The sequence below is a fragment of the Lepidochelys kempii genome, chromosome 8 (assembly GCF_965140285.1).
Source record: "Lepidochelys kempii isolate rLepKem1 chromosome 8, rLepKem1.hap1, whole genome shotgun sequence".
Classification (NCBI taxonomy): Eukaryota; Metazoa; Chordata; order Testudines; family Cheloniidae; genus Lepidochelys; species Lepidochelys kempii.
This window is the reverse complement of record NC_136387.1, coordinates 88,370,685-88,397,236: the sequence shown is the minus strand read 5'-3', so window position 1 is coordinate 88,397,236 and position 26,552 is coordinate 88,370,685. Positions and strand designations below refer to the sequence as shown.

The window sequence follows — 26,552 nt, the reverse complement described above, 5'->3', positions numbered from 1 at the left end:
ATCATATCTTACACAACTATTTCTAATCACATTGCATATCTAACTGGCTTTTTTTTTTGGGGGGGGGTCTTTGCTTTAGTGAAACCTCATTCTCCAACAGATATTTTAGTGAAATTTGACAACGTTTCTGAAACAAATTGCACTGTCTTGTGGCAGGATCAACAACAGACACAAAGCTTTCGACTAAGATATCGACCGGTTAACAGTCACTCCTGGAATATGGTAATAATTCTTTCAAGAAAGAAAAAAAAAAAAGCTGGTCATTGATGTTTGGTTTTGTTTAATTATTTTTACCAGGTTTTATTTCTTCAGATTTGCATCTCTTCTTGTTGGCACCATATTTAGGATAATGCAATAATCCATATCAGAAATTATTAACTTTAAATTAAACATCCATCATAAACACCATCTTTGGTCTGAAGTTTTCTGCATGTGAGGCCCTAATCCTGCAAGGGCGTATTCATGTACTTAATTTTATGCATATGAATAGCCCCAGTGAAGTCAAATATTTATTTGTATCTTTTCAGGATCAGGGCCCTCATGTCTGACATAGCCCTGTGTTCAGACATATATTAAGTAACTTGCTACACCTCAACAAAAGTCAGAAATTTTTTAATTATGCTTTCAGAGTTACAAGATATAAACTACAACCCTTGTTAAGCTGAAGAAGGGCTTCATCCAACTCCTATTGAAGTCAATAGAAGTTTTTCCTTTTACTTTAACAGGATCCAAGTTGGACCTCAAATAAACATTAGGGTTTTTTTAAAAAGTACAAATCATATAAAGTATTGAGAACAGAATTTGTGAACAATGGAAGAGTTTGTTATCTTCAGGTTATTAACTATAGAATTTTGTAGGAAAACTGTAAGCCAAAATATTCATTACACTTTTCTTTTTGAAAAGGTTATTCAGGGTTGCACTGAATTAGTTTGCCATTGGTTTTAAGCATTGTATTTTATTTTATTTTTTGCTACGTGAGGATAGTTGTAACTCCCAAATTCATATTTCAGTGAGTAACCCCAGAACTTGACAGTACTACAGTAATGAGCAGTTTGCTAAAACTAGAAAATTAGTGAGCCATCAGGAGTTACTATGGTGACACACTAGGAGTCACTATGAGTTATGTGCTTTATTTAAGTTAGCTATAAAATGTTAGACAAAATAATACGCCTTGGAGAAGTTCAAGGAAACTTGTCTTCAGGCAAGGAGCTGACACCTAAACTCCCAATCAGACAGAAGAAGGGCTCCCGGAAGTCTGACTGGTGATCATCTCAGACTTTGGGTAACTGGGCTTGGGGTACTCGGAACAGTATATATTAAGACCTAATTAAAAAAAAAGGTAGTTTTAGGTAAAAGCACTCTTGTTTGTACCAATTACTTTTCAAACGGAGGAGCTATCCCCATTGATTTATTCCTGACACCACCGAAAAAAACCCATTAAGTTACCACTGCTTTGGGTTCTGAAAACCCTGGGTAAAAGTACAGGCTTCAAGCAGAATAGAAATTATCCATAATTCATAGCATTACTTCATTCAACCTTTATTTCCTCTTAAGTTTTAACATTACATATGCTTTACATTTAATGCAATTAAAGGTTGAAACTTTAAATTCTACAAGATACAATCTACATGATCTGAAGCCACATACAGAGTATGAATTTCAGGTTTGCTGCAAATTTCACCCTAACAGAGGAATATGGAGTGACTGGAGCACATTTCGAATACAGACTCCAGAAGCAGGTAATAAAATATGCAGTTTGCCACATTAATCCATTGTTTAACATGTATTTAGAAATTGTTTGAGAACAGTTTAATATTAACAAATGCAAAGTGTGGGGCAGATTCTATCGTCAGTTACGGCCATGTAAATTCAAAAGTAGAGCTAGTCGGAAACTGAAATTCGTGTTCATTGGGAAATTCCAAAATGTCAGAAAAAATAATTCATTTGGAAATGGAACAAAAATTAAATTTCTGAAGTTTCCTGCAAAACAGGAATTCCAAAAACGTTGTTTATTATCAAGATGAAATAAAACTTCAGCTTTTCTTTTTGAAATGTTTCCAAGGCTCTTGAAGCCCAGGAGCCCACAGGCAGGGAGCCCAGGAGCCAGGACTCCTAAGAATGCTGAGGAGCTGAGAACCTGGAAGCCCTGGTTCTGGGGCTGTCTGCCTGACATACTGCCCTGGAGCTGGGGACCCTTGGAGCCCGGACTGCCAATGAGCCACAAGCCTGAGAGCAGAGGTTGCCAAGGAGCTGCACCCCTGAAAGCCAGGACTTTCAAGCTCTCAGCTACCGATCAGCCCACCAGGTGGTCTCCAAGAGGCCAAGAATGGTGGCAGGAAATCCAGGCAGGCTTCCATTAGAAACCTGCCTGGTTTCTGTTGTCAGTTTCAACTAACTTGACATATTTCTGTGGAACATTTTGATTGAACCAAATTGGCATTTTCTGTTGGAAAATTTCTCAACAGCTCTATCCAGAAGTCAATGGAGTCACTTCAGACTTACACTATTGTAACAGAGCATAATCTGGCCATGTGTTCTGACAGTCAAACAAACACACAGTAAAGTATGAGGTGAACAGGAGATGTTGCCACTATTCCATATTGTAGGAATAGGTGACAGTTTCCAGGAACACATAGTAAGACAATTAGTATTAATCAGTTTGTGCCAGCTTTAATATAAGATGTGTGATGCTCACTATCAGGTCATGTGTTTGCTTGCTTGACTTCAAATTACCCCCTATGAAATTCACATAGTACAGGATTTTCAGTTCTTCTTAAAGAAGAAGACTTCTCAGAAGTTTGTCTCCCAAAGTTGTGTTAATTTGGCACCAACTCCTTTGATCTTACACATACCTTTGATATATTTGTAAGTTACTATAAAACCTACTGGATCTTACTGTGACTCATGCAATTTACCACCATTGACAGCATCAGTTTCTGTATGAAGCATTGACTGATGCAAGAGAGAAGTGTGAACTTTTCTCCCCACTAACAATTTCCTTCTTGTAACCCTTTGTACGCACATTGGGTTGCTATAGTATTTCAGTTAAATGTTAGGATTTCAGTTAGGGCGGGGAGAAGCATTTTGTCTTTTTCCCAGCTAAATGTGAAATAAGAATCTCAAACTAATCAACAAGTATGCTCTAGCCTCATTACAACTGATCTCAATGGGAGTAGTGAATGAGAAGTCATAGGTACAAAATGGCTACATTACTACCTAAAGTAACTAATGTGCAGAATTCAAAGCTCTGCTTTTAATATAATAATGCATTTTTTAAAAAGCTACTTATTTTCAGGTCTCTACAGGTCTGGTCCTGCCATGGGACATGTTATATTTAAGCACCATTCTGAAATTTCTGTTCATTCAAGCACCTTGTATAGGATGTATGTGAAAATAGCCTTGAAGGAGGAATATTTGAGTTTGATAAATTCATTTTTGATTCTTTGAAGAAAGAAAAACAACCCCTCTCACTGTCTAATAATGCTTAGAATTGGGAGAACTAAATCCTACTTTTTTCCCTCCTTTAGCTAAGATTAATAAGGTTGTGGGAGATTTACAGGTGATCACGGGCAACAGTTCTTAGCATTGCTTATATTGAGAATTTATCTCCTCCTTGCATGCAGTCCCAGTCACATTCCAGTCAGATTTGTCCAAGAGCTCCTTGCTTTTGTTTTAGGGTTATTAGTAACAATTTGTTCTTATTTGAGTTGTGGTGTTTTTCTTTAAGCATACATTAGTGAAATCAGTTTTGAAGAACCAATCTGTAGTATCTTTTGTTTTACTAGTTTTCTTCTTATCTTGCTACTTTTCTGATTTTGAACTACCTGAGCACATAGACCAAAAGTTGGTGGACATTCTCCACACTCAATTTTCTTGATTTTTGCTACTGTGGGTTTGTTAAAAACTTTAGCCAAAGCTTATCAGATATCTTATTTCTGCTAAATCTTAAAAGGTCTTTCATGAACATTTTTCTTCTTTGAGCTAACTGCAAGTTTTGACACCACTAATTATTATGAACATTTATTATTTTCAGTAACATAATAAGAAACAGTATATTCCCATTAAGCTTAGAACAAGTGTTCTTTCTACCAAGAAAGTAAGTCACAAATAGATATAAATCGTACAAGAAAAACCCTACCAGAATGTTATCTATGGAGCTGTTGATCTGTCTTGAGTGGTCACAGAAAAGTTTGCAGATGTTGCGCCAGTAAGAATAAAAAACCATCCAGTGCTTGAGTGCTGTGGCATAACCACAAGTTTAATTGGTTTAGTGCTGAAACGGTATACTCTCTCCAAGTGTTATGCAACTATTAGCAGCTGATCTTGTTAGCACTTTATTATAGATCAAGTGATGGCAGGATGTAGTCTTAAGAATGTATCTGAGTTTTATGGTTTGGGTGGATGCCCTAGAATCTTGGGTTTTTTGTACTTAATCACACCACTAACATAACCTACCTGTCGTAGTACTTATATTGCCATTCATCTAGAAACATTTCTAAATTGCCTCTCACCCTAGACTCTAAGTACCATACATAGATGAAAAATTCAAAAGGGTCCCTTCAGGAATTCCAGGCTGCATGGTTTTGTGCAATTTAAAAAACATTTCTGTTTCAGTTTAATTTTGTTTTCCCTCATACCTTTCAACATTTTGCAGATTTGTATCAAAGTGCAGTCATAAACTCTACACATCTTTTCTCCCCCAACCAGTGCCAAGTGGGTTGTTAGATGTCTGGTACATAAGGCAGGATATGGACTCCCAAACACAGAAGATCATGCTCTTTTGGAAGGTAAGATTTTACTGATCTAAGTGAATTTAAAGGCATATAGTTAAGTTTGAAGCAGGGACTGTGTCTTACCATGTGTTTGAAGAGAAAGGTCTCAGAGCAAGGAAAAACACAGCTGCTCTTCCCCTGCTAAGAGCAGAGAGAGAGCGCTACCTCCTTGCCTCTCTTAAGGGAACTGACCAAGAAGGAGAGGAAATCCAGCTACCTGTGAGTTTTCTTCTCCTCTTTGATCAGTTCAGCAAAAGACTCACCAGGCAGGGGAATGTGAAGAGGGAGGAGGAAGAGGAGCCAGTTCCTGGCTCAAGAGTTTTTGGGGTTCCAACATTTCCTGCCAGTGGATGGAGTACGAGTAGCAGTACCTGATCAGGGGAGTAAAAGTGTCCCAGCTAGGGTTTCCCACCCCTTTCCTTTAAAAGGAATGCTCTTCATCACTACTTCCCTCTTCCTTCCACAGAGATAGGAGAGACAATACCCATGTTCTCATCCTCCTCCCCAACATTTCAACTCTCATCCCTGCTGTGGGGAGACATACTTTGAAATATCTTTTGTGGTGTTATTTATATCATCTTAGTCTGAGGATCTTCTAAAATGCAGAAAGTTTCATGGGGCATTTCAAAATTTAAGAACATCAGAATGTCCACACTGGGTCAGACCAGTGGTCCATCTAGCCCAGTATGCAGTCTTCCGACAGTGGCCAATGCCAGGTGCTTCAGAGGGAATGAACAGAACAGACAATCATCAAATGTTCCATTCCATCATCCACTCCCAGCTTCTGGCAATCAGAGGCTAGGACACTCAGAGCATGGGGTTGCAGCCCTGACTATTAGCCAAGATGGACCTGTCCTCCATGAGTTTATCTAGTTCTTTTTTGAATCCTGTTATAGTTTTGGCCTTCACAACTTACCCTAGCAACAAGTTCCACAGGTTGAGTGTGCGCTGTGTGAAGACATACTTCCTTCTGTTTGTTTTTAACCTGCTGCCTATTAATTTCATTGGGTGACTCCCAGGTCCTTGTGTTATATGAAGTAGTAACACTTCCTTTGTATCTGGTAAGTTATTGACACAGTAGCTGCTACTTCTAGTCACAACAAATATGCTTCTGCTAATTAAAAGCAATATATTCAGGCCTTCTCCAACATGAAGTGCCACCGCTGACCAGCTACTTTCTGATAATGAGTTAAGTTAACCAGTCTCAATAAGCTTTCAAATAATGCTTAGGGTGCTACTGTACTTCCTTCCTACCTCTATTCCAGAAACTGGAGGAAGTGAAAATTTGTTATTAAAGGACAGTTGTTGATACGAGTGTCATTTTCTAGCAAAGAGGACTATTACTATAAATAGATGTCTGAATCAGAAAAACGTTACCTCACCTTGAAATGGGTATTGGAAGGAACAGTGGCTGAGTTACTTAAAATAGGCAGCTTGAGCTTCTGAAGCAAGATGTGGAAGATGTGAAAAGCACTGAACAAACAGATAGTTTGTCATTCAGATTAGTGACAGACCACAGTAGTGACGATTGGTAGGCACAGCAGCTGTTCTTGAAGTCATTCCGATTTCCTGAGTTTGTTTTCCAATTCTTTATTCTTATAAGGAATACACGCACATCAGACTGTACCCCTTCCTGGAAAGGAGGAAAGATGTGCTGGTATATTTTTTCAGGAAATGACAACTCTCCCAGCTGCCATCAGAGGAGATGCTGAATTAGGGCCTGATTCAAAGCTTGTATGGAAAGACTACATGGAGGACAGTGGGCTTGAAATCAAGCCTTTAATGGACAAGCGAAAGCCCACACGTAGTATGTTCATATTATAAAAACTTACAACAGGGAGATTGTATATGAGGAGGCACAAGAATCCGTTTTCTTTCATTAGGCAGACAGACAGATCTAGGAATTACTATTTCTATTGTTCTAATCAGTGCTTCCAGAACTGTCACAGATCCCAAGATGGTGTTCATTAGTAATTTTCCACAGCAGGGGGAGCACAGGTAGAATATCTTTTTGCAGGTATTACATGAGCAGCGATTTTTCTTCTTTATATTTCTCAGTGACAGGACTTCCACCTCCCTCTCTCCTTCTCCCTGGATAGCAGCATCTAATTAATCGTTTTCTCAAAAAAAAAAAAAAAGAGATCCTTTCAGCACTGAAGAGAAGCTAAGGTAGCAGCTAATGGCACAACTTTGCAATGGGGATTCTCAAAGGAGGAGGAGTTAGGTGACCAATTCCCGGTGAACTGATCTGATTGAATGGGATTTAGGTGCCTAACTACCTTAAACTCCTTTGAAAATCCTAGCCATAAGCGTTACTTTAATTACGCGTAGCTACCTGGTAGAAGATGCATTTGAGCAGAAGCAGAAACACAGTGGGTTATTTTAGATGCACACAAAGCTATCTAGCAAATAATTGCATTGTTTTTCTGGGTTTTTGAATGGAGTCAGCTAACATTGCTGATCTCAGGTTTGTTAGCTTACGGACACAGCTCTGGGAAACAAAGTGTGTTAGCCTCCATGGAACCACCACCCAGGACATAAGCCATTGTTTTACCACAGGTCCCACAAATACCAGCTTTCCATTCTTCTCCTCTACAGAGAGGGAAAGCTGGATTAAAGTTTTATATATTTGTTTCCCTTAAGGAAAAGTAATTTAACAGAATGATGACCTTTCTGTATAATTTGAAACCAACCTATAAAATCCTGTAGCAGGGATAAGATAGTGGTTTGTACAGCCTTACTGAGTTGCCTAGGATGTTTTCTTAAAGGTATAATTGCACCTCAAATAGTTCATTTATGAGCTAAAAGTTTTGCAAAGCTGTAGAAATCATAGACAGGTAGAGAGATTGCTCTGTGATTACTATATAATTAAGGTTCTCTGCCATAGAATTAGTATTTATCTTGGCAAAGATTTTAAGGACAGAAGAAACCATTAGATGATCATTTAGCCTGACCTCCTGTAGAACACAGGCCATAGAACTTCAGCCCACATCTCTTTGCTGTATATTTTGTTGTATAAATTGCAACGGGCTTATGAACAATAATAAAAATGAGGTAACTAGAGAATGTTGTCAGATTGTAATTTGGTATCTAAGCTACAGAGTAGTGTCCCTTTGATCGCTCTAGTGTCTGCATATAAATAAATTTAAAAAAAAACCCCAAGATATGCCTATGCCATCTAAATGGATTCTTTACAAAAACTGAAGATAGCAGGTTCATAACAAAAGTACATAACAAAAGTTGAAGTCTCAGTTTTTGATGCAAAGGCAAAAATATAAAAACAAAAATTGTAAGCCTGATGCTACTTTGGGAGGATTCTGTGTCAGTGTAATTGCAGCACTCTCCATCAGTAGATGGGGCTTTCACCAGCACACTTCCCTTCAACAGTAGGGGTTTTCATAGATATTAAGGTCAGAAGGGACCATTATGATCATCTAGTCTGACCTCCTGCACAATGCAGGCCACAGAATCTCACCCACCTACTCCTGCAATAAACCTCTCACCTATGTCTGAGCTATTGAAGTCCTCAGATCATGATTTAAAGACTTCAAGGAGCAGAGAATCCTCCAGCAAGTGACCCATGCCCCATGCTACAGAGGAAGGCGAAAAACCTCCAAGGCCTCTTCCAATCTGCCCTGGAGGAAAATTCCTTCCCGACCCCAAATATGGCTATCAGCTGAACCCTGAGCATGTGGGCAAGATTCACCCGCCAGATACCCAGGAAAGAATTCTCTTTAGTAACTCAGATCCCACCTCATCTAACGTCCCATCGGGCCTACTTACCATGAATATTTAAAGATCAATTAATTGCCAAAGTCATATTATCCCATCATACCATCTCCTCCATAAACTTACCAAGTTTAATCTTAAAGCCAGATAGGTCTTTTCCCCCCTGCTTCCCTTGGAAGGCTGTTCCAAAACTTCACTCCTCTGATGGTTAGAAACCTTCGTCTAATTTCAAGTCTAAACTTCCTGATGACCAGTTTATATCCATTTGTTCTTGTGTCCACATTGGTACCGAGCTTAAATAATTCCTCTCCCTCCCCGCTATTTATCCCTCTGATATATTTATAGAGAGCAATCATATCTCCCCTCAACCTTCTTTTGGTTAGGCTAAACAAGCCAAGCTCCTTGAGTCTTTCATAAGACAGGTTTTCCATTCCTTGGATCATCCTAGTAGCCCTTCTCTGTACCTGTTCCAGTTTGAATTCATCCTTCTTAAACGTGGGAGACCAGAACTGCACACAGTATTCCAGGTGTGGTCTCACCAGTTCCTTGTATAACTAAAACCTCCTTATCTCTACTGGAAATACCTCGCGTAATGCATCCCAAGATCTCATTAGCTTTTTTCACGGCCATATCACATTGGTGGCTCATAGTCATCCTGTGATCAACCAATACTCTGAGGTTCTTCTCCTCCTCTGTTACTTCTAATTGATGCATCCCCAGCTTGTAACTAAAATTATTGTTATTAATCCCTAAATGCATGACCTTACACTTCTCACTATTAAATTTCATCCTATTACTGTTACTCCAGTTTACAAGGTCATCCAGGGTTGTTGTATCTCATTCTGTTTGTATCTGCTGGAAGAGTTCATTGCTGTTTTTGATAGAGTGGAAATGGCAGGATCCTCATAAACTTTCTCCAGTCTTCATAATATCTTTTCTAACATCCAATGCTGATTCTTTAATAGCTGCTGCATTTGTTTCATAATTACAGAATTCTCAGAAACAGAATGTTACTGTGTAGAAGGCTCTGGTACATCTTGAATATGAAAAGCCTTTATGTATATAAAAACAAAAACACCCCAATTATATTCCAAATATTTGATCTGAATTCATGTATTTTTCTAGACATGATTCCTCATCAGTTATTACAGCCTCTTCTGCTGGCATGTTTGTTTATGCTAATTTTTTTAGGCATTGTACCTTTTACTGTTGAGTTAATTATTACTATATTGACCTTTATATTGTACTTGCATTATGCACAGGCTATTGTAAAGGCACCAGACGCTCCTGTGAACTGCTAGCCATAGCTTTTGGTAAGATGTGTAGTTCTCAGACAGCTAACAACATCTTTATCCAAGAGCAGATGTGAAAACTTTCCAAAGTCTCTTGAAGCACTTCAGTTAACTAATTTCAGTTGAACAGTGCTAGTGCAAGGTGCTCTTAACAGTTTTGACAAATTCCTGTTTTTGAATATTTGTGATCTTGCCAGGAAAATAATGGGGAAAAGTAATACAGTATATTTCTTCGTAGGTTATGAGCAAGTCAGAAGCAAGAGGAAAGATCCTGCATTACATACTGGACTTTCAAGCACTAAACCAGACGAGTCCTAGAACAACAAACGTGACCATTACCACACAAACCCACTACACAAGAGTCCTCCCCAAGGTGGATTATAACATAATGGTCTATGCTCATAATTCAAAAGGAAACTCACCTCCAACATCCATCATTACTGATCTGAGTATTTTAGGTAACACCTTTACTGCTTGAGTTACGAGAAATATTGGCTCTTGCTTTTGAGCAGAGCAGAACTCTGCGTTCTGAAGTATTCAGCTTTTGTGCTACAGCAGCCTAAACTAGAAGGTCATTCAAAGCCCTGTTACCTCTTTATACAGTTAAGATTAGTGCTTATGAAGCTTGCTGTATATGCTATAATTTGTCAGAGCTTGTAATTAATGAGCAATATGATTGGCTCTAAGCACATTGTGTCCACGTATCATGGTTAATATTCAGCAGCTGGACTCAGCTAGCCAGGTTTCATCCTTCTCTGAAGCCTAGGCTGGCACATAGTTGCCTTCTTGTAGCCCAGGAGTAATGCTTATTTTTAAACTATTGATAGGATCCCCTACTGGGCCCTGTCCTAACTTTGCAGTAGGATATTCACAGGGTGCATTACTCCACGTGTTGCTTTTTCTGCTCTGCATTACTGTTTCTAGATACTCTCTCCCCAGCTGAGACAGTACGGCATATCTGCTGAGAATGTGTTGATATAGGCCCTCTTTATTTAGGCTGCCTGAGATGGCTAGAGACAGTTGATACATGGCTGTATTGTGAAAAAAGCAGCTGCGTGGACACACCTCAACCATGTTTGTTGTACCAAGGTCAGATCTGTGGCATGGTCATACTTCAGTGGTAGACAGAAACTTCCTAACCCACCTTCGTCACCAGCTTCCCTCCCACAGCTTTTCCCTGCAGAAGAGAGTAATGTGGCCCTGTGTCTGAAAGCAAAATTTTACTATTATGTGGATCACACATGTTCCAGACTCTTGGTGGAAGCATGGGCAGTATTAGAATGGTTGGTAGGTAGAAGCCATGTGAAGACCAAGGGGATAAAGGTGTAAAGCTAGCACTGCTCCGGTTGCTGTACCATGATACAAGATAGCAATAAAAACAGCCAAACGAACAAACCCCATTGTTTTAGCAGCTTAGTAATCAGACTAGCACAAAGAGCTTTTCCCTCTGATGAAGGATTCTGCACACCGTGTAGCACTAAGATGAAGAAAGGCAGCAACTGCAGTAGATTGGATATGTGTCCTCTCACAAGTCAAAATACAACAGACCATGAGTAACAGATTCAAATAAGTCATATTGTTTAAGGGAGTGTAACAGGCAACTTGTGTGTTTTTTTTCCTCCTTTTTAAGATTTACCTCCTCCACAAAGCATCTCTGTTAAACCAATGGGGAATAACAGCATCTTTGTCAGTTGGGAGCCTCCCGTTGAATCCGCAGCCTTCATCAATGGATATATAGTGGAATGGGCAGAGACACGTAGCCCTGAACCCCATCTGAACTGGATAAAAATTCCAGTATCCAATTTGTCGACAACAATATCAGGTAATTGTACAGTTTAGAAGTGGATTCTCCTTCCAATTAGAAAGCTCTTTGTTAGGAACCATCTGATTCACTGTTAATTTCTACTAGACCAAGATGAACAGTTACAGTATTTAAAGCATTTAAAAAATATTTAGTGGCTGCTATATAATAGTCTAACCTAGCGCAACTAAGATTGTCAGTGACTCCTTGTATGTTTGTAACTGGTAAATGGACTGTTCTGTGTCAGTTCTCTCGCATTCCATATGTAGTAGTCCTTCCAGATGATTTAAGAACAGTGCTACACAAAGTCTGAACACAAACAGATTAACAAGGCAACTTTATCATTAATCCCACCAGTACCACAGAATCAGTACAAAGTATGCTGAAGGACCATCTAGGCATTAATACTTTGCTTTTTACAGCTATAAATAGTCTTTCTAATATACTGTATTAGGACTGTACCTTGTTGGCTGGGCTTTTCAGGAGTAAGGACCATGCTGTTTCTGAAGTAGATCAGAAAACAACAAGCAAGCTCATGCTACTACTATCTTGTACTCTCCAGGAGCAGAGTGAGGTACTAGCAGCATCTCACAACCCCCGGAGACCCTTCTAGTGGGAAGGTGCTCATATTCCATGGTTATGAATGTGGGATAGGAGGCCATCACTGGCACTGCTTCCAATTTGGCTTTGCTACAGCAGCCATCTATCATATATATTAAAGCTGTGAACCGTGTAACGGCTTGTTTTCTCCTCTGCTTTCCCATTACTCAAAAATGGTTGAAGAGATTTTCCTCAGACTTTTGACTTTTCTTCCACTGTGGTGGCCTGTGCTGTACCCACTCCATGGCTATATAAAGGACTTCAGTCTTCAGGACTGTTAGCTTGACATCTTTCACAAACATTAAAGCTACTTACACAAACAGAGAGATGATGCAAAGCTGCCAGAGAGGAGAACATAAAGAGCCTCTTGCTCAATGTGAAGAATACATGCAATAAAATTGAAGACTAGTCTCCACTTTAGATGGTTAGTTGGGTTAATAATATTTCAATTGACCACATATCCAATCTCTCTCGTTTCAGAGAACATAAAGCATGATGTGTGCTATGACATCAACGTATTTGCACTTTATAGGAACAGAACTGGGCAAGTGGCTTCAGCTAGAGGATACTCGAAACAGGAAGGCAAGCTCTGGCTATTCAGTCTGAGACGTTTTGTTTAAACTAGCCTAAACATTTGTCCTTAAAAGAATATCTTGTGTTTTGCAGCACCATCAGCTGGCCCCCAGGTTTATACAGCAGTAAAAGGAGATGGTGTTTGGGTTTCATGGGAAGAAATTCCAGGCCACCAGCAAATGGGCTGTGTCACTAGCTACAAAATATACTTGCAGAAGAAAAACTCAGAGGAAGGCCCTAAAGTTTATGGTAGGTATCTGGCAAAAAATAAGTAGAACATAAACCCTATTCTTGTACAGGACATTTGAAAATATGAACCCCATTGTTCTAGGTAAGAGAAAAAACGCATTCAGAAAGATACACGTGGGCCCAAAAGCCACAAGGCTTGGCTCCAGAGCTGAACTTCCCCAGAGTTTGGAGCCAAAGATTCCAGGTTTTGGTTTGGGCCCCTCTCTACTAAAAATATCTGCAGAAGGGACTGGAGAGTCAGTTTTTAAAAAATGTGTCACTTGTACTAGCAAGACGAAAGTAGAATAAACTAATGCTATTTGATATCTGTGCAAACTGCTACTCTTGAATTATCTACTTAAAGTTGTTTAAACAGTAATTGATGTAGTCCTTTTTAGTTATAGATTGGATAAGGTAACAGATTTACCCAGAAATCATGCAGGATATACACATACCAATGAAGTTTTTAAGCAGTACATACATACATACACACCACTTTCTTATTGTGCAAATCATCTATTATCCCATGAACACTGTAATTCCTATATCCACCACCCCCTCTCAGAAGAGACAAACCCATATACATTCCTTTCTCAATTGTATCCAGGCACCGCAACAACAGAGTTCTTAAAACACAAATATGCCTTTCAAAATGTCATCTCATAAACATCTTTTGAGGCAAGGGTGATCTTTCACCACTAACCAGTGATATGCAGAGGATAAAAATATCCAGTCATCAGGCAATATCTAGTAATCATTGTACTGCAATAAGTCTTACTACACCCACAATAGTGTTAAATCTTCTGTATGCTTTCTAGGTTCTCAAGATTAATACAAAAAAACTTACCTCGTTGCAGCCACACATGCCCCTCTGTTCTCCTTACTCCTACTTGCATCACTTCAACTGCAAGGTCCTTTACTGTTTTAGAACACTGTGTCTCTCAAATATCTTCTCCCCAGTCACACATCTTTGTCTTTACATAGCTTCTTTTCATTATTGATTCTGTTTTCGGCTATAAACCATATATAGACTCACCTTTTACACTGTAACCAAACAAAACAAACCCTGAATCCCACTTTTTTCTCTGCTCTCAAGTTTCTTATTGACAGCACCTGTGGGTAAGATTAGGTCAATTAATCATTGTGGGAAGGCCACAAATCTCAGCCTGTAGTACCTCCATGATGCTGGGGTGGGTCTTCTGCTCATTAAGTATGTATGAAGATGGCCTAGAAGACATGTTTCTTTTGACTTTCTTTAAATGAAATTCAGGTCTTATCTACCCAGGTATTTTGGGTGACCAGAGAAGTAGTAAGTTTATGACATCAGAGATACCAAGGAAGCGAAACCTAATTGAGACCTTGATGCTGCTTGTGCATGAGTTTAACTTTATTATTGTGAGTAGTTCCACTGAAATCAATGGGACAGTACATAGTAGTGAAGTTAAGAATGTAAGTGTTTGCAGAATTGGAACCTGAGAGAGGAAGCAGTTTATAGTCACTGCTTAAAACTATGGATTTTTTTCTTTTTTAACAACACCCCTTTTAACTAAAGAATTGGAGAAAACTTCTTGGATAAGGATTTGGCCAGCTGGCTCCTACATTATGGAATGAGAACCCTCCCAGCTCACATTTCTGAGGCAGCCAAGAATTCTGCCAACAGACAGAGAGACGATTTATTGTTTCTAAGAAAGAGAGAGGAAAAAAAAAAAGCAAAAACCACTTCCCACTTAAAAAACAAACAAAAGCACCCACCCCCCACGGCCCCCTTACTCCCAACAGCCTCCTGAGAAAATGCATTCAGGCCCTTTTTTAAAAATATATTAGAAAGAAGCAGACAAAAAAACCCACACACTCTCATTCACCTTTAAAGTAATTTTATAGGAGCCAGTTTAGTTTTTAATTTTGTCCTCTGTGCTTTATCCAGTTGGTTTTCTTCCTTATGTAAATGCAGTTTATTTCTACACAAATAGCTAACACAGAGAAGGACAGCAGTTAGGGCACTAGCTTAGGACTTGAGACATGTAGGCTCAGTTGCCTGCTCTGACAGAATTCCTGTATGACCTTGAGCAAGTCAGTTAGCCTCTCTGTCCCTCAACATCTTGTCAGTTAAAAAAAAAAAAAAGCCAGTATTACTCCCCTCCCTCACCAGGTGTTGAAAGAATAAATACATTAAAAGATTATGAGGTGTTCATGTACTACTGTAATGGGGCAGTACAAGATCGCTATTGTCTAGAACAGCAGTTCCCAAAACTTGTTCCGTCGCTTGTGCAGGGAAAGCCCCTGGCGGGCCAGGCCAGTTTGTTTACCTGCCGCATCCGCAGGTTCGTCCGATCACAGCTCCCAGTGGCCACGGTTCGCTGCTCCAGGCCAATGGGAGCTGCCGGAAGTGGCAGCCAGTTCGTCCATCAGCCCACGCCTCTTCCCGCAGCCCCCATTGGCCTGGAGCAGCGAACCGCAGCCACTAGGAGCCATGATCGGCCGAACCTGAGGATGCGGCAGGTAAGCAAACCAGCCCGGCCCACCAGGGGCTTTCCCTGCACAAGCAGCAGAACAAGTTTGAGAACCACTGGGCTAGAAGAAAACATGCCACCGTCTGCACTGATTTACATCCAAGTTCACAGTTTGAGGAATAGTTTTGCTACCACAGGGATTTTGATGAGATTTAATAAAATAATAAAAGCTTAGATATAGGACACTCACTATGGATCTATTCAATGAGCAACTATTAGCTAGCTCCTAATCCTGTGAACAGACCACTTTGTGGTCTGGGGGCTTCTGATCCATTTGGAGCTACAGGCAGGGATTTTTTACATTCAGAAAAACTAGTAATGAATCATCGGTAAGGCTAAGATTTTGTCACAGTATTTTTAGTAAGTGTTGATAGCCGAAAATACTATCAAACTGCAGAAAATACTGCAAGAACTCAACACAAAAAGCAGCCAAGTCAGACTGAAAATTAACTGCTCCAAAACTAAATTTATGCAGTCTGATACCTTGCCAAAAACCCAGATAACAAATCAAGGGAGAACAAATAGAAGTTGAGCAATATGTCTATTTGGGCCAAGAAATTAACACGCTCCACAATCAGGAAGGTGAACTCTTGCGAAGAAAGAAAGCAGGCTGGTGCGCATTCCAATTCTATCGAGGATGTTCTCTAAGGAAAAAATCAACAAGGCAACACTCGCCAGCCTCTTCAATTCAACAGTACTGCTAGCAAGGTTGTATGGCAGTGAAACATGGACGCTGATGAAGTCAGAGGAGCAGCAACTGTCTGTCACGGAGAGGGCGATGAAGAATTCTGGGAATTTCAGTCCGCGACCGAGTTCCCAAAGAAGTGATCAGACAGCAGAGTGAAGTGCAAGACGTTGTTATTGAGAGCAGGCATAGTAAAACGCAATGGGTCAGGCATATAGTGAGGCTCACTGACAATCGATGGACTGCAGCTGTTGCTGAGTGGTACCCATGGGAACTGAAACGACCACTCGGCTGACCTCCAAAGAGATGGGAAGATTTTATTGTGAAAAGACATGGCCGTACATGGAGAAGGGAGGCCAGGATATGAGAAGAATGGCAGATGTGTTGTGATCGGTGCAAACTATACAAGGGCTGAAGGACCGATTGAGCAAGGTGATTTTTAGTAAAAGTCACAGACAGGTCACAGACAATAAACAAAAATTCATGGAAGCCCACAATCTGTCCCTGACTTTTACTAAAAATACCTAGGAGAGGAGGAGGGACAGAGTGCTGCCAGGACTTGCAGCTGCTCTAGCCCCACCACTGTTCCTGCGGCACTGTTCCAGGGGACGGCTGCTCCAGAGGCTATGGGGCTGAGCCCTTGGTCAGTTGGTCCAGTGGCCCTGGGGCTGCCTGCTGGTCAGCTGTTCAGTGGCTTGGGCTGGCTGCCGCTAGTCAGCTGTTCTAGCAGCCCTGGGGCTGACAGCTGCTCCAGTCCTGCCCCCAAAGAAGTCCAGGAAAGTCACAGAATCCATGACCTCCATGGCAGAATCATAGCCTTAATCATTGGGGTAGAAAATGAAAGCACATTTATATAATTTGTACACCTGCCCCACCACGTCCTATTACAAATGCTGCATAAGCAGACCCCTGTGACCACATGGAGCTGCACTGACTTGAAGTAGGGCTCCAAATGGGAATTTGAGTCCATCCTTCTTGGAGCTCATTGCAGGAGCAGCCGATAGAAAGTAAAAGTAGCTGCTCAAATATGAACACTACTAATCTATGCTTAGTGTTCCTTTACAATTTAGGAATCACACCAGTTAAAGTAGGGCAGAAAATGGTACTGTTAAATTCTTTATGTACAGGACATGGTTATTTACGAAGTCCTTTAAGCATACTTAGTGCTTATCAAACATAGCAATCATAGTCCCTACCCTGAGCAGCATATGATCTAATTCAGACAAATAGGATAACAAGACAATGGCTCAGATTCAAAAGGGCAAAGGGGACAGAGATCTGGGTTGAAAAAGCTTCATGAAAGAAGCTGCACAGAGATTTAGAGGAGAAAGCAGGGCACTTGGTGAAGGAGGAGCCTGTTCAGAGCACAGGTCATAAAGAAAAATAAAGATGGGTAGCCAAGAGTAGGAGAAAGCAGTGAAGAAAAGATTTGGAGAACAAGGAGAGGGAGGGAGCAAGAAGTGAGATGGAGAATTGATGGTTCAGTTCTTTAGAATTAAACAAGAGAAATAAAAACACTGCATTCTTTGTTGATTTCTCTTTTTTTCACTCTTTTCAGTCATCCATAAAGAAACTTCCAGAAATTCATTTTTAATGAAAAACCTGCAGCATGGTGTGAACTATGTTTTGTGGATGACAGCTTCAACCATGGCTGGAGAAAGCCCTATTGGGAACGAGGAACTGGTTTACCTAGAAAGTAACGAATAGCTTCATCTTAAGATCTTTGTGTGAGGAGCTAGCAGAAAGACACCTTAGCCTATCCCTTTCCCCAGCCCTTTCACACAGATTTGGATTGTACCTACTCCCGTTAATCCTTACAGAGAGTAAATAATCAGATATTTTCAGCTGGTTATAAAATTGTGCATGTGTTTTTTTTCTTCCAATTGCCCACTTTCCCCCAAGACATCTGTAGAGACAAATAGGATATGCAAGTAGTAATTTGAGCCCAGTGGGACTGTTCACACGAGTAAGGCAAGTTTGACCTCACTGAAGGTAATAGGAGTTTTGGCACAGACTTCAATGTAAACAGTCCCATTGGCCTCAAATTACTACTTACATATTTAAGCTAGGGATAAAGTAGGGCCTGATTATGCTCACATTGAAGAGAATGGCAAAATTCCCACTGACTCCAGTAAATAAATAAAATAAAATAGTATTATTTCTGAATTCCTGTAATTCTCAGCTATTTCAGATGTTTCCTATATTCAGAATTTTCTCTCTTTGTGTGTGTATTCCACACAATTATGCCTGTAATGCCAGTTACAAAGTCAGACCCCTTTTTACATTTTTTGACTAGAGCTGGTAGAATCAGACTTTCCAACCCCTGGGAAATTCCCATAGTTTGAAATTTGTTTTCATCCCAAATTGGGACAGAAAGTCAAAGAACAAAATTTTACACATATAACAGAAAGTTCAGAAAAATTGTGATTAGTAAATATCAAAAAGTTTCATTTTGGTTTGTCAGCTCTCCTACAATGTACAGTGATTATGTGACTCCCATCATGCACCACAGCAGTTCAGAGGAGAGGCCATGGTGCATCATGGGAGATGTCCAGGTAGGGAGCCTGGCCTGTAGCGAATGGGGGCATGAGGCACCTCAAGTACAGTTCCCATGAGGCACTGTGGCAGCTGAGGCAGACACAGATTCATGTTGGACTGACCTTAAATGAAATATTTTGATTCAGTTCGACAAACTGAAGTATTCAGATTTGAATCGATCTAAACCAAAATATTTCATTTCAGTTTCCCTAACAAAAAAATTAAAAACTTCAGCAAAATCAAAATGTTCCCTCAATGAATTATGATTTTGCAAAAAGTGAATTGTCTGTCAGAAAAATTCCTGACCAGCTCTAATTTTGATTTTCACAGATACAGCATAGTATATTTACTGTTTAAAAGCTTTTCTGCCTAGCTTAGCGCTCGCTACCACAGTCCCTCTTACTGACTCTAGGTTTATTTGCTGCATATGTCGATGTTAAGTGCAGTGGCCCAAGACAAAGATTAAAGGGCTGCATATATTAGACAGTCTTGGGTGAAATTGCCAAATGGAGAGCCCCCTGTTACAAAGTACTCTTTTTTCTTAGCATTTCAGCAGTGCCAAATTCCAGTTCTTAAATGTACTCAGTTCTTTTTAGTTTATGAGCAAGAGAGCATACCCCAGGACTATCATAGTTAAACCATCCACACAGTTGAGTTAGCATATTTAAAACCTGATTGTTGCTGTTTATCAACATGGATTTGCTGGATTTGCAGGTGCTTCTGAATGGATTATTGTTTCGGCTGCTTGCATCTTCTTCGGCATTTCAACCTGCATTTGCTTTGTGCAATCTGTTCAAAAAGCGTAAGTGAATTCTTTTTGATCATATCTGAACTCCAAAAATAAAGTAGAGTTTTCTTTAGAATGTATAATCATGTCTTTTTACAACTTGTTCTAAACGTCTTTGAAATTTTACTTGAAATTTATAAGATGCCAAACAAAATGCATAAATGATATTAAATAAAAACAGAGCACAAAGTTAGGTATTTGTACATGTAAATAGATGCAGGTTCAGAAATGCACCAATTGAGAATGCGCACAGACCCCCTATATATAATTTTTTTTTCAAGTTTAACCCTTAGGACCTAATCCTTCTCCCACTGAAATGAATGACAAGACTCCTGTTAACTTCACTGAGAACACAATCGAGCCCTTAGACTGAAAACTCTTAGGAGGAGGAATTTGTCTTCATAAAGCAACACACACCAAGGAAATAATAGATGTCTAGAGACCAGAACAAAATATAGGTCATAGAACAGAAGAGCTCTCTAATTATCTGAGGTTACAGAACAGTTTTGATGCCACAAGGATTTCCCTATATCAGCTACCTTCCAAATTTAATTCATTAAAAAACTTGAAGGGTCCACTTTTTTTTAAGATATACTTAAAGTTAAAAGGCAAAGTAGATTATATACTAGCTTGTTGACTCAATGACCACCACAAAATGATAACAGCAGAGACAACGAAGTTTGGGAGCTACATCAGAAGAGTCACTATCTGGGCCTCCAGCTTAGCAAATTTCAGTCTATATGGTTAACAAAAATATCCAGCATTACCTTAGTAAGGAGCTATGAAAACAAGAGCTATGGAAGGGATGTAACTCTCATGCTTCTGAACATAAGACAACTTCTAACTATCAGAGTTAGGATGAAACTTCCTGAAGACAGACCACTCCATTACTGCTTACTGCATGAGTTTCTGTTGAAGCATCTGTTGCTGGCCTCTATCAGATACTAGCTAGACAGACTACTGGTCTGATGTAGTATGGCAATTCCTATACTTCTAAGGGAGCAGCATCACAGAGGTGATACATTACAGGTGGGAGCTACTTGCAGTGTTTTGTCTACTTTGTGGTAAATTATGATGCAGAATCAGTGTCTCAGAAACAGTCCCTTGTCCTCTTGGCCACAGGAGCGAGAGTAGTGTTTGCAGCTGTGAAGAATTAGGATAGGATATGAAAACAGCAGCCCAGAATGTAGAGTTGAACTACAATCCCTAATAGAACTGGCCAGAAATTTAGATTCTAAGCTTTTGGGGGCAGGAATTGACTTTTGGGGCGGGGGGGGGGGGTTAGATACCTACACACGAGTGCCTAGCACCGTGGCCCCCAATCCCCGACTGGAGCCTCTAGAAGCTATTGTTACACTGTTAGGTGAAAGTTCAGCCTTGTCAGGTGCTCTGCACAGAGTCACTGGGGCTAAGACAAACATGCTTGAGGACCCTTTTTTACATCCCAGCACTAGGAGCAGGGATGGGAAGAGACAGTTTATTGGCTTGTAGGGGTGTACATCATGCAATATTAGTGTACACTTTACATGGTTTAAATTGAAAGTCCATCTAATGGAAAGCCTGGACAGAGATGCATCTTCCATTAGGGTTCAATGTGGTCATATATGAGTTGAGAAAGTCACTGGCAGTTGGGACAGAGCACAGGTGTAAGAGTGCTCCTGTTTACCTGGACAAGTCAAACAGCTGCATTCCAGATTAGCTTCTTCAAGGTCAACTCAAGGCAGAGGTTTCTGCAATAGTCAAGCTTTGAGGTAAACAGATGTGCGGTCCACATCAGAGAGGAAAAAGTGCATGTCTTGGCCAGTTGAAAACTGAATAAGAGATTTCTTGTCACTGTTGCCATCTGGGGAATCCAGGAGCAGCAATAAATAGCAAGACCCTGAGTTTGCAAACCGTCTGAGCGTAGGTTGGCAGGTGCCCTCAGCTGAGAGAGCAGCCACAGATGTTAACAAAGCGAAGAATTTGAGAACCTACCAGTCAACATCACAACAGTTTTATCCAGATTGATCTTAAAACTAAATTGCTTTAATACAGGTTCCAACAAAGTAAATTGCAAATTACCAAATACTGGCAGGCTGGAATTTCTACTGGTCCAGACTAAAGCAGTCTACACTAAGTAAAATATTGATTATTTGGTATCTCGGCATTGTGTGGTGTCCCAATTTAATACGTCAGATTTAAACATGAGGGTGTATGCAATATAGTTTGAAGCCATTACATTTGCAGGAATTAGCAATTGTGATTGTAATGCCAACATGTTCAATTTGTTTGTAGATTATGCTCACTCCTTTCTGTCCTTGTACCTCAGTGGTACAGAAAAGCCATTCCAGACCCAGCTAACTCTACGTGGGCTAAAAAGTACTCCTCTGTAGAGGTAAGTCACCTTTCAAAATTATTTTTATACTAAGCTTGTCAAGCTCACCTTAAAAATGATTTTGGCCATACATGTCCATAATCTCTCGGTACAAAAAAAGTGTGAATTTATTATCAGTGGGCTGATTGCAGGAAATTACTTTGTGAATCTTATGGCCTGTTAAGATTATCACATATCAGCCTGATACAAGGACAATGCAGAAACTTATTTTTAGGAGTAGCCGTATTAGAAAGGATGTTGTGTGGAAGCTATTTGCATTTTGACAAGGTGGAAGATACTATCTGAATAATTAATATTTTTCCTCACCCATCAGGATAAGCTGAACTTAGATTCCAATCAGTTCCTAAGCTACTTCAGCAGTTTTGAAGAGCCTGAAACTATAGAAGTAGAGGAAGTCTTCATAAAAAGGGAACCAATGGCTTTCAAGGACATACCCAGCTTCAACAACTTTAAAAACAGTGAAGGTCATGATTGGCAAACAATAGAAAACAGCGTCGAGAAACAGGAATCCACTGAAAAGAACTCTGAGTACAAACCTTTGGCCCCCAGCTCACCAGATGATGGAGACAATTATAAGTGTCACCTGCCTTACTTGTACAAAAAGGTAGTACTGGAGGAAACAGAGCAAGTTCAAACGGTTTCTGAGCACCTTTCCAATCCACTTACAGACGTGACTGTGAACTATTTGCCTTCAAACATATTGTCTCCCATTATGGACACGAATGAAGAAAGCAATGAATTTGAATGCAAATCCTTCTCCATTTTCCCAGCAACTTCTGTTCTGATGCCAATGTTTTCTTGTGGAGGGAAACTTACTTTGGATGCAGTAAAAATTGACTGCAATTCTTTCACAGACTAAGCAGTCCAGCTTGTATGTCTGTTTTTTGGTATTCTGGCCAGGTTCTGTGCACTTTAGTCAAATACACAAATCACAAAATTGTATTTAGTTAGATAGTACCAACTCATCCACTTCATGAAATTTAAAGGAAAGGTGTAAAATCTAAACATACAAATGGTTCGAGTTGTGTTTTGTGTCTTACTTTGTGAGATAGTACATGTTTTACATCTCTTTCTTGTGTGGATCTTATGAGAACCTGCTTTTGAGGTAGGTGACATGTTCATACAGATAAGAAGTTGAGAGTTCTTACAGCAGAGCATACTTATATATTAACTGCCAAAAGTTCCATTTTAATGTAGAGCAGAGGTTCCCTAACTGGGTGAGGGAGGGAAATGGCACTGAATGTATTCTGGGTGTGTATGAGAAGCTTTAGGGGGAAAAAACCCTTACTGTGCAGATTGTACCCACAGCTATGACGAACTCTTGAGGTTTGAGGGAGACAGGGCATCCATCTTACACCCTAGCAGCTGTTCAATATGCCACTCTTTTGCACTGCTGCTGGTGGTGACACTGCCTTCAGAGCTGAAGGACGGTGGTAAGGTGGAAGTCCCTTAAACTTAAATGGCTCTGTTTGAATCAGTGCCTTACTGTTTTTAATATTTAGTGAGAGTTGCATGTTTTTTTTTTAAATTGGTATATGTGCTAGTGGGGGGGGGCTACTGCAAACACAAAGCAGAGTGGGGGAGGAGGGGATGCGATCAAATAAATTGAAGAACCACTGATGTGGGGTAAAGGCTGCCCCTCCCTGCCTTGTACCTGTGCAGAATATGGCTACACTGAAACCTTTGAAAATGAAGAAATACAGAGGGCAGATCCACACAACCCTCTCTCATCAACTTTAGACAGCCCACCCCGCCCCCATCTTTGAGGTCTCAGATTATTTTTGTGGAGGGAGACCGTGATCGAAAGCATCCCTGTATTCACACCCTACGCATTACTGTAATAATCGTTGTGCAAATTATGCCTTGTGAGGTATCTTTTGAAAATTAGTAACTTGCTGGTCAAAATATGGTGAAATGGACGTTGCAGCATTATATAGTATGTAAAGTTATGAAGTCCCCCTGTCTGATATTAGCACATATTCCAAAACCAGCTGGCTCTGCCTAGGCAAAAGTGGTTGAACAAGCCTGTTCTAAGGAAAGAACTGTGAGTTTACCTCAGTTTACATATAAGATGTAAACAGGGCCTTCAAGACAGTAGGGGGAGAAGATGGCAGGAAACAAAACCATTTGGATTTCAGCAAACACAAGTAGGGGAAGAAAGCATGGAGCCTCCTTCACCACCAGACTCCATGTCACCTTCTTTGCTGATTGAATTCACTTTACTTTGAAGAGTGACCCTCAGAAGAATCCACTTCAAAGGTTCATCAGACTGTAAAAGAATGGGGCAGAGATGCCCACGCTATATCTTTCACCTAAGACAACAAAGGCACCAGCAACTTTGGGCCTCTAGGAGAGATCCTAACCAAGGAAAGGGTCAGTCACCCTGGTGCTGGAAGACTGGGGGTGAGAAAGGCCACCTTAAAACAAAGCCTTCAACCAAAATTTGCTAGTTTAAGTTTTAGACACGTGGTTTCACTTTTATTTGCTTGTAACAATCTCACTTTATTTCATACTTGAAGTCACTTAAAATCTTTTTTACTAATAAACTTGTTTTATTTTTAATCTAAACCAATCCAGTGCTATGTGTGAACTGAACTGTTTGGTAACACCAATTAAATTAACAAATGGTAAAATATTGACTCTTTACAGGAGCAATAAACCATAACGTCTGAACTGTCCAGGAGAGGGCTGGACATTGCAGAACACATGTTTTTGCGGAACTCCAGGACTGGGCATGCATTGGGGTCACCCTGCAGGTTGTAACTAAGTCTGGTAGAAGCCAGAGCGTGACTGGAGTGTTGCTGACAGGTTGCTGGGGTCAAAGCTGTTGGACCAGCCACAGCCATGTGACCTCCATGCTGCTAGTGGCCCAGGTTGGGAGTGACAGCAGCAAGGTGTTGTGAGGTAGCCTACAGGAGGTGACAACCCCTCACTGGCCTGGATTGCACCTGAGTGTGACAGAGGGAGTGTCAGGGGAAGGGGCTCTAGGTTCTGACTCATCTCTGCTCCTGCCGCCCCAGAAGTGTCCCTGGTGGGACAGCTCCTCCCTCACCCTTAGCACGCCTCTTCTCCAAAATTTGCATAAGAGATCACCACCAAAGGGGCTGCTTCTCTGATGGGGCAAAGCCATAAGGAGAGGAGGAGAAACCACCCCCACCAGGGTGATGTTAAATAAATAAATAAATAATTGATTTCTTTTGGGGGTGGGGGGACCCCAACCACCTGGTTTTTATTTCAATTGGATTTTTTATTTAAATATTTTAGATTTTTTTTTTAAAAAACCCTGTTTAAAATTAAATCTGAATCCAATACGAATTATGTTAAAGCCTAAATTTATGATAATCTCTTAAAACATTTTAAATAAATATGCTGAATCCATGGTGGAGCCTCTACCTAAAACTTAAAGGCTGTTTTGCTAGATGAAGGATATCCCCCCCCCCCCCCCGATTCTAACTTTTGAGGTCAAGTTTTATAAATATGGCACAAATAGGTCCTGTACAGTATTAAGGACTTATCCTGTGGAGGACCCCAGGCGCTGTGCTACTGGCTGCAAGACCCTGGCAAAGTCATCACAGGCATCGGGACTTGGCCTCTGACTCCAGGAGACACCATTATGTATCATCTCATCAGGATCATACAGTGAGCCACTGGGTGGTCTCATACTCCTATTTTATAGCTTCTCTCCCCGAGTGCCGATTGGTTCAGTTCTCCAATTGTGACCCCATCTACCACGGAAACTTACTCTCCAGCCCATGGAGAAACACTGATCTGCTCAGAAACGACCAGTCCTTGCTTCTAGCTGGTTCTGGGCACTTGTCTACTTGAACCTGTACCTTGACAGAGATACAAAGAAATCCATTTCTCAACTGCCCTCTCCATCTCTAAACCCATGGTTCTCTACCTGTGGTCCAATCAGCACACGGCTGCAGCCCATGTGACATCCTCAGGGCCATACAGGGAGTATATATATATAGCGTGGATGCAGCCTACATGAGAATATACAGAGCTGTATATGCAGCCCACAATGGTAAATAGGTTGAAAACCACTGCTTTAAACAAAATGCTACCATGCAAACGACATGTGGGTTCATCAGCAGAAGTCCTGGATTGTTAGTTCTTTTGTTTTTTCTGGGGGTATGGGTGGGAGTGGGGCAGGAGAGCTGCATTACAAGGGAGAAGCAGCAAGTATGCAACCAGAAAGGAGCAACATTGGTGTCAAAATCAGACATGGGGAAGAGACAAAAGTCTTGAGATTGCAGCCTCTAGTGTGAGTTCAACACCTGGGAACTATAGGGGAAAAAACTACCAAGGCTGGCAGGTCATAAAAAAAAAAGACCTTATTTGGGAATGTTTTCAAGAAATGCCCGGACCTCTGGGTAAAAAAAAAGGAACACATACCACACGTAAACAAACAGATGCAAGACCTGATTGTCCGAATGAAACATGAAAAATGCTCTTCAGAAGTAATGGCTTTGACTATGATTACATGGACATCTCTGAACAATCTGGATCAGCTGGTTAGTAAACTTAATTTTTGCGCTATTCTTATGGACTGCCTACCATGTTTTACTGCTGAGGATTGGCATCAATTTGTGTTTTGTGTGGATTACACATTTGAATTTCAAAATATAATTGTCACGTTAGTTTGTTGTGGGAATTACCT

General features: G+C 40.5%; 1 protein-coding gene across 3 annotated transcripts in view; it reads left to right on the top strand.

Moving 5' to 3' along the window:
* IL12RB2 (interleukin 12 receptor subunit beta 2) overlaps window positions 1-24,457 on the top strand; it is a 34,059-nt gene extending 9,602 nt beyond the window's left edge. For 2 of the 3 annotated variants that reach the window (XM_073357403.2, XM_073357401.2), the window contains 11 exons: window positions 80-222; window positions 1,595-1,739; window positions 4,708-4,787; window positions 10,032-10,251; window positions 11,424-11,615; window positions 12,675-12,776; window positions 12,861-13,016; window positions 17,749-17,886; window positions 19,443-19,530; window positions 21,790-21,889; window positions 22,203-24,457. In XM_073357403.2, coding sequence (XP_073213504.1) covers window positions 80-222; window positions 1,595-1,739; window positions 4,708-4,787; window positions 10,032-10,251; window positions 11,424-11,615; window positions 12,675-12,776; window positions 12,861-13,016; window positions 17,749-17,886; window positions 19,443-19,530; window positions 21,790-21,889; window positions 22,203-22,748 — 1,910 coding nt within the window. In that variant the 3' untranslated portion in view covers window positions 22,749-24,457. The remainder of the gene's footprint in view (window positions 1-79; window positions 223-1,594; window positions 1,740-4,707; window positions 4,788-10,031; window positions 10,252-11,423; window positions 11,616-12,674; window positions 12,777-12,860; window positions 13,017-17,748; window positions 17,887-19,442; window positions 19,531-21,789; window positions 21,890-22,202) is intronic. The other variant, XM_073357402.2, reaches the window with a different exon arrangement.
* Window positions 24,458-26,552: the final 2,095 nt, after the last annotated feature.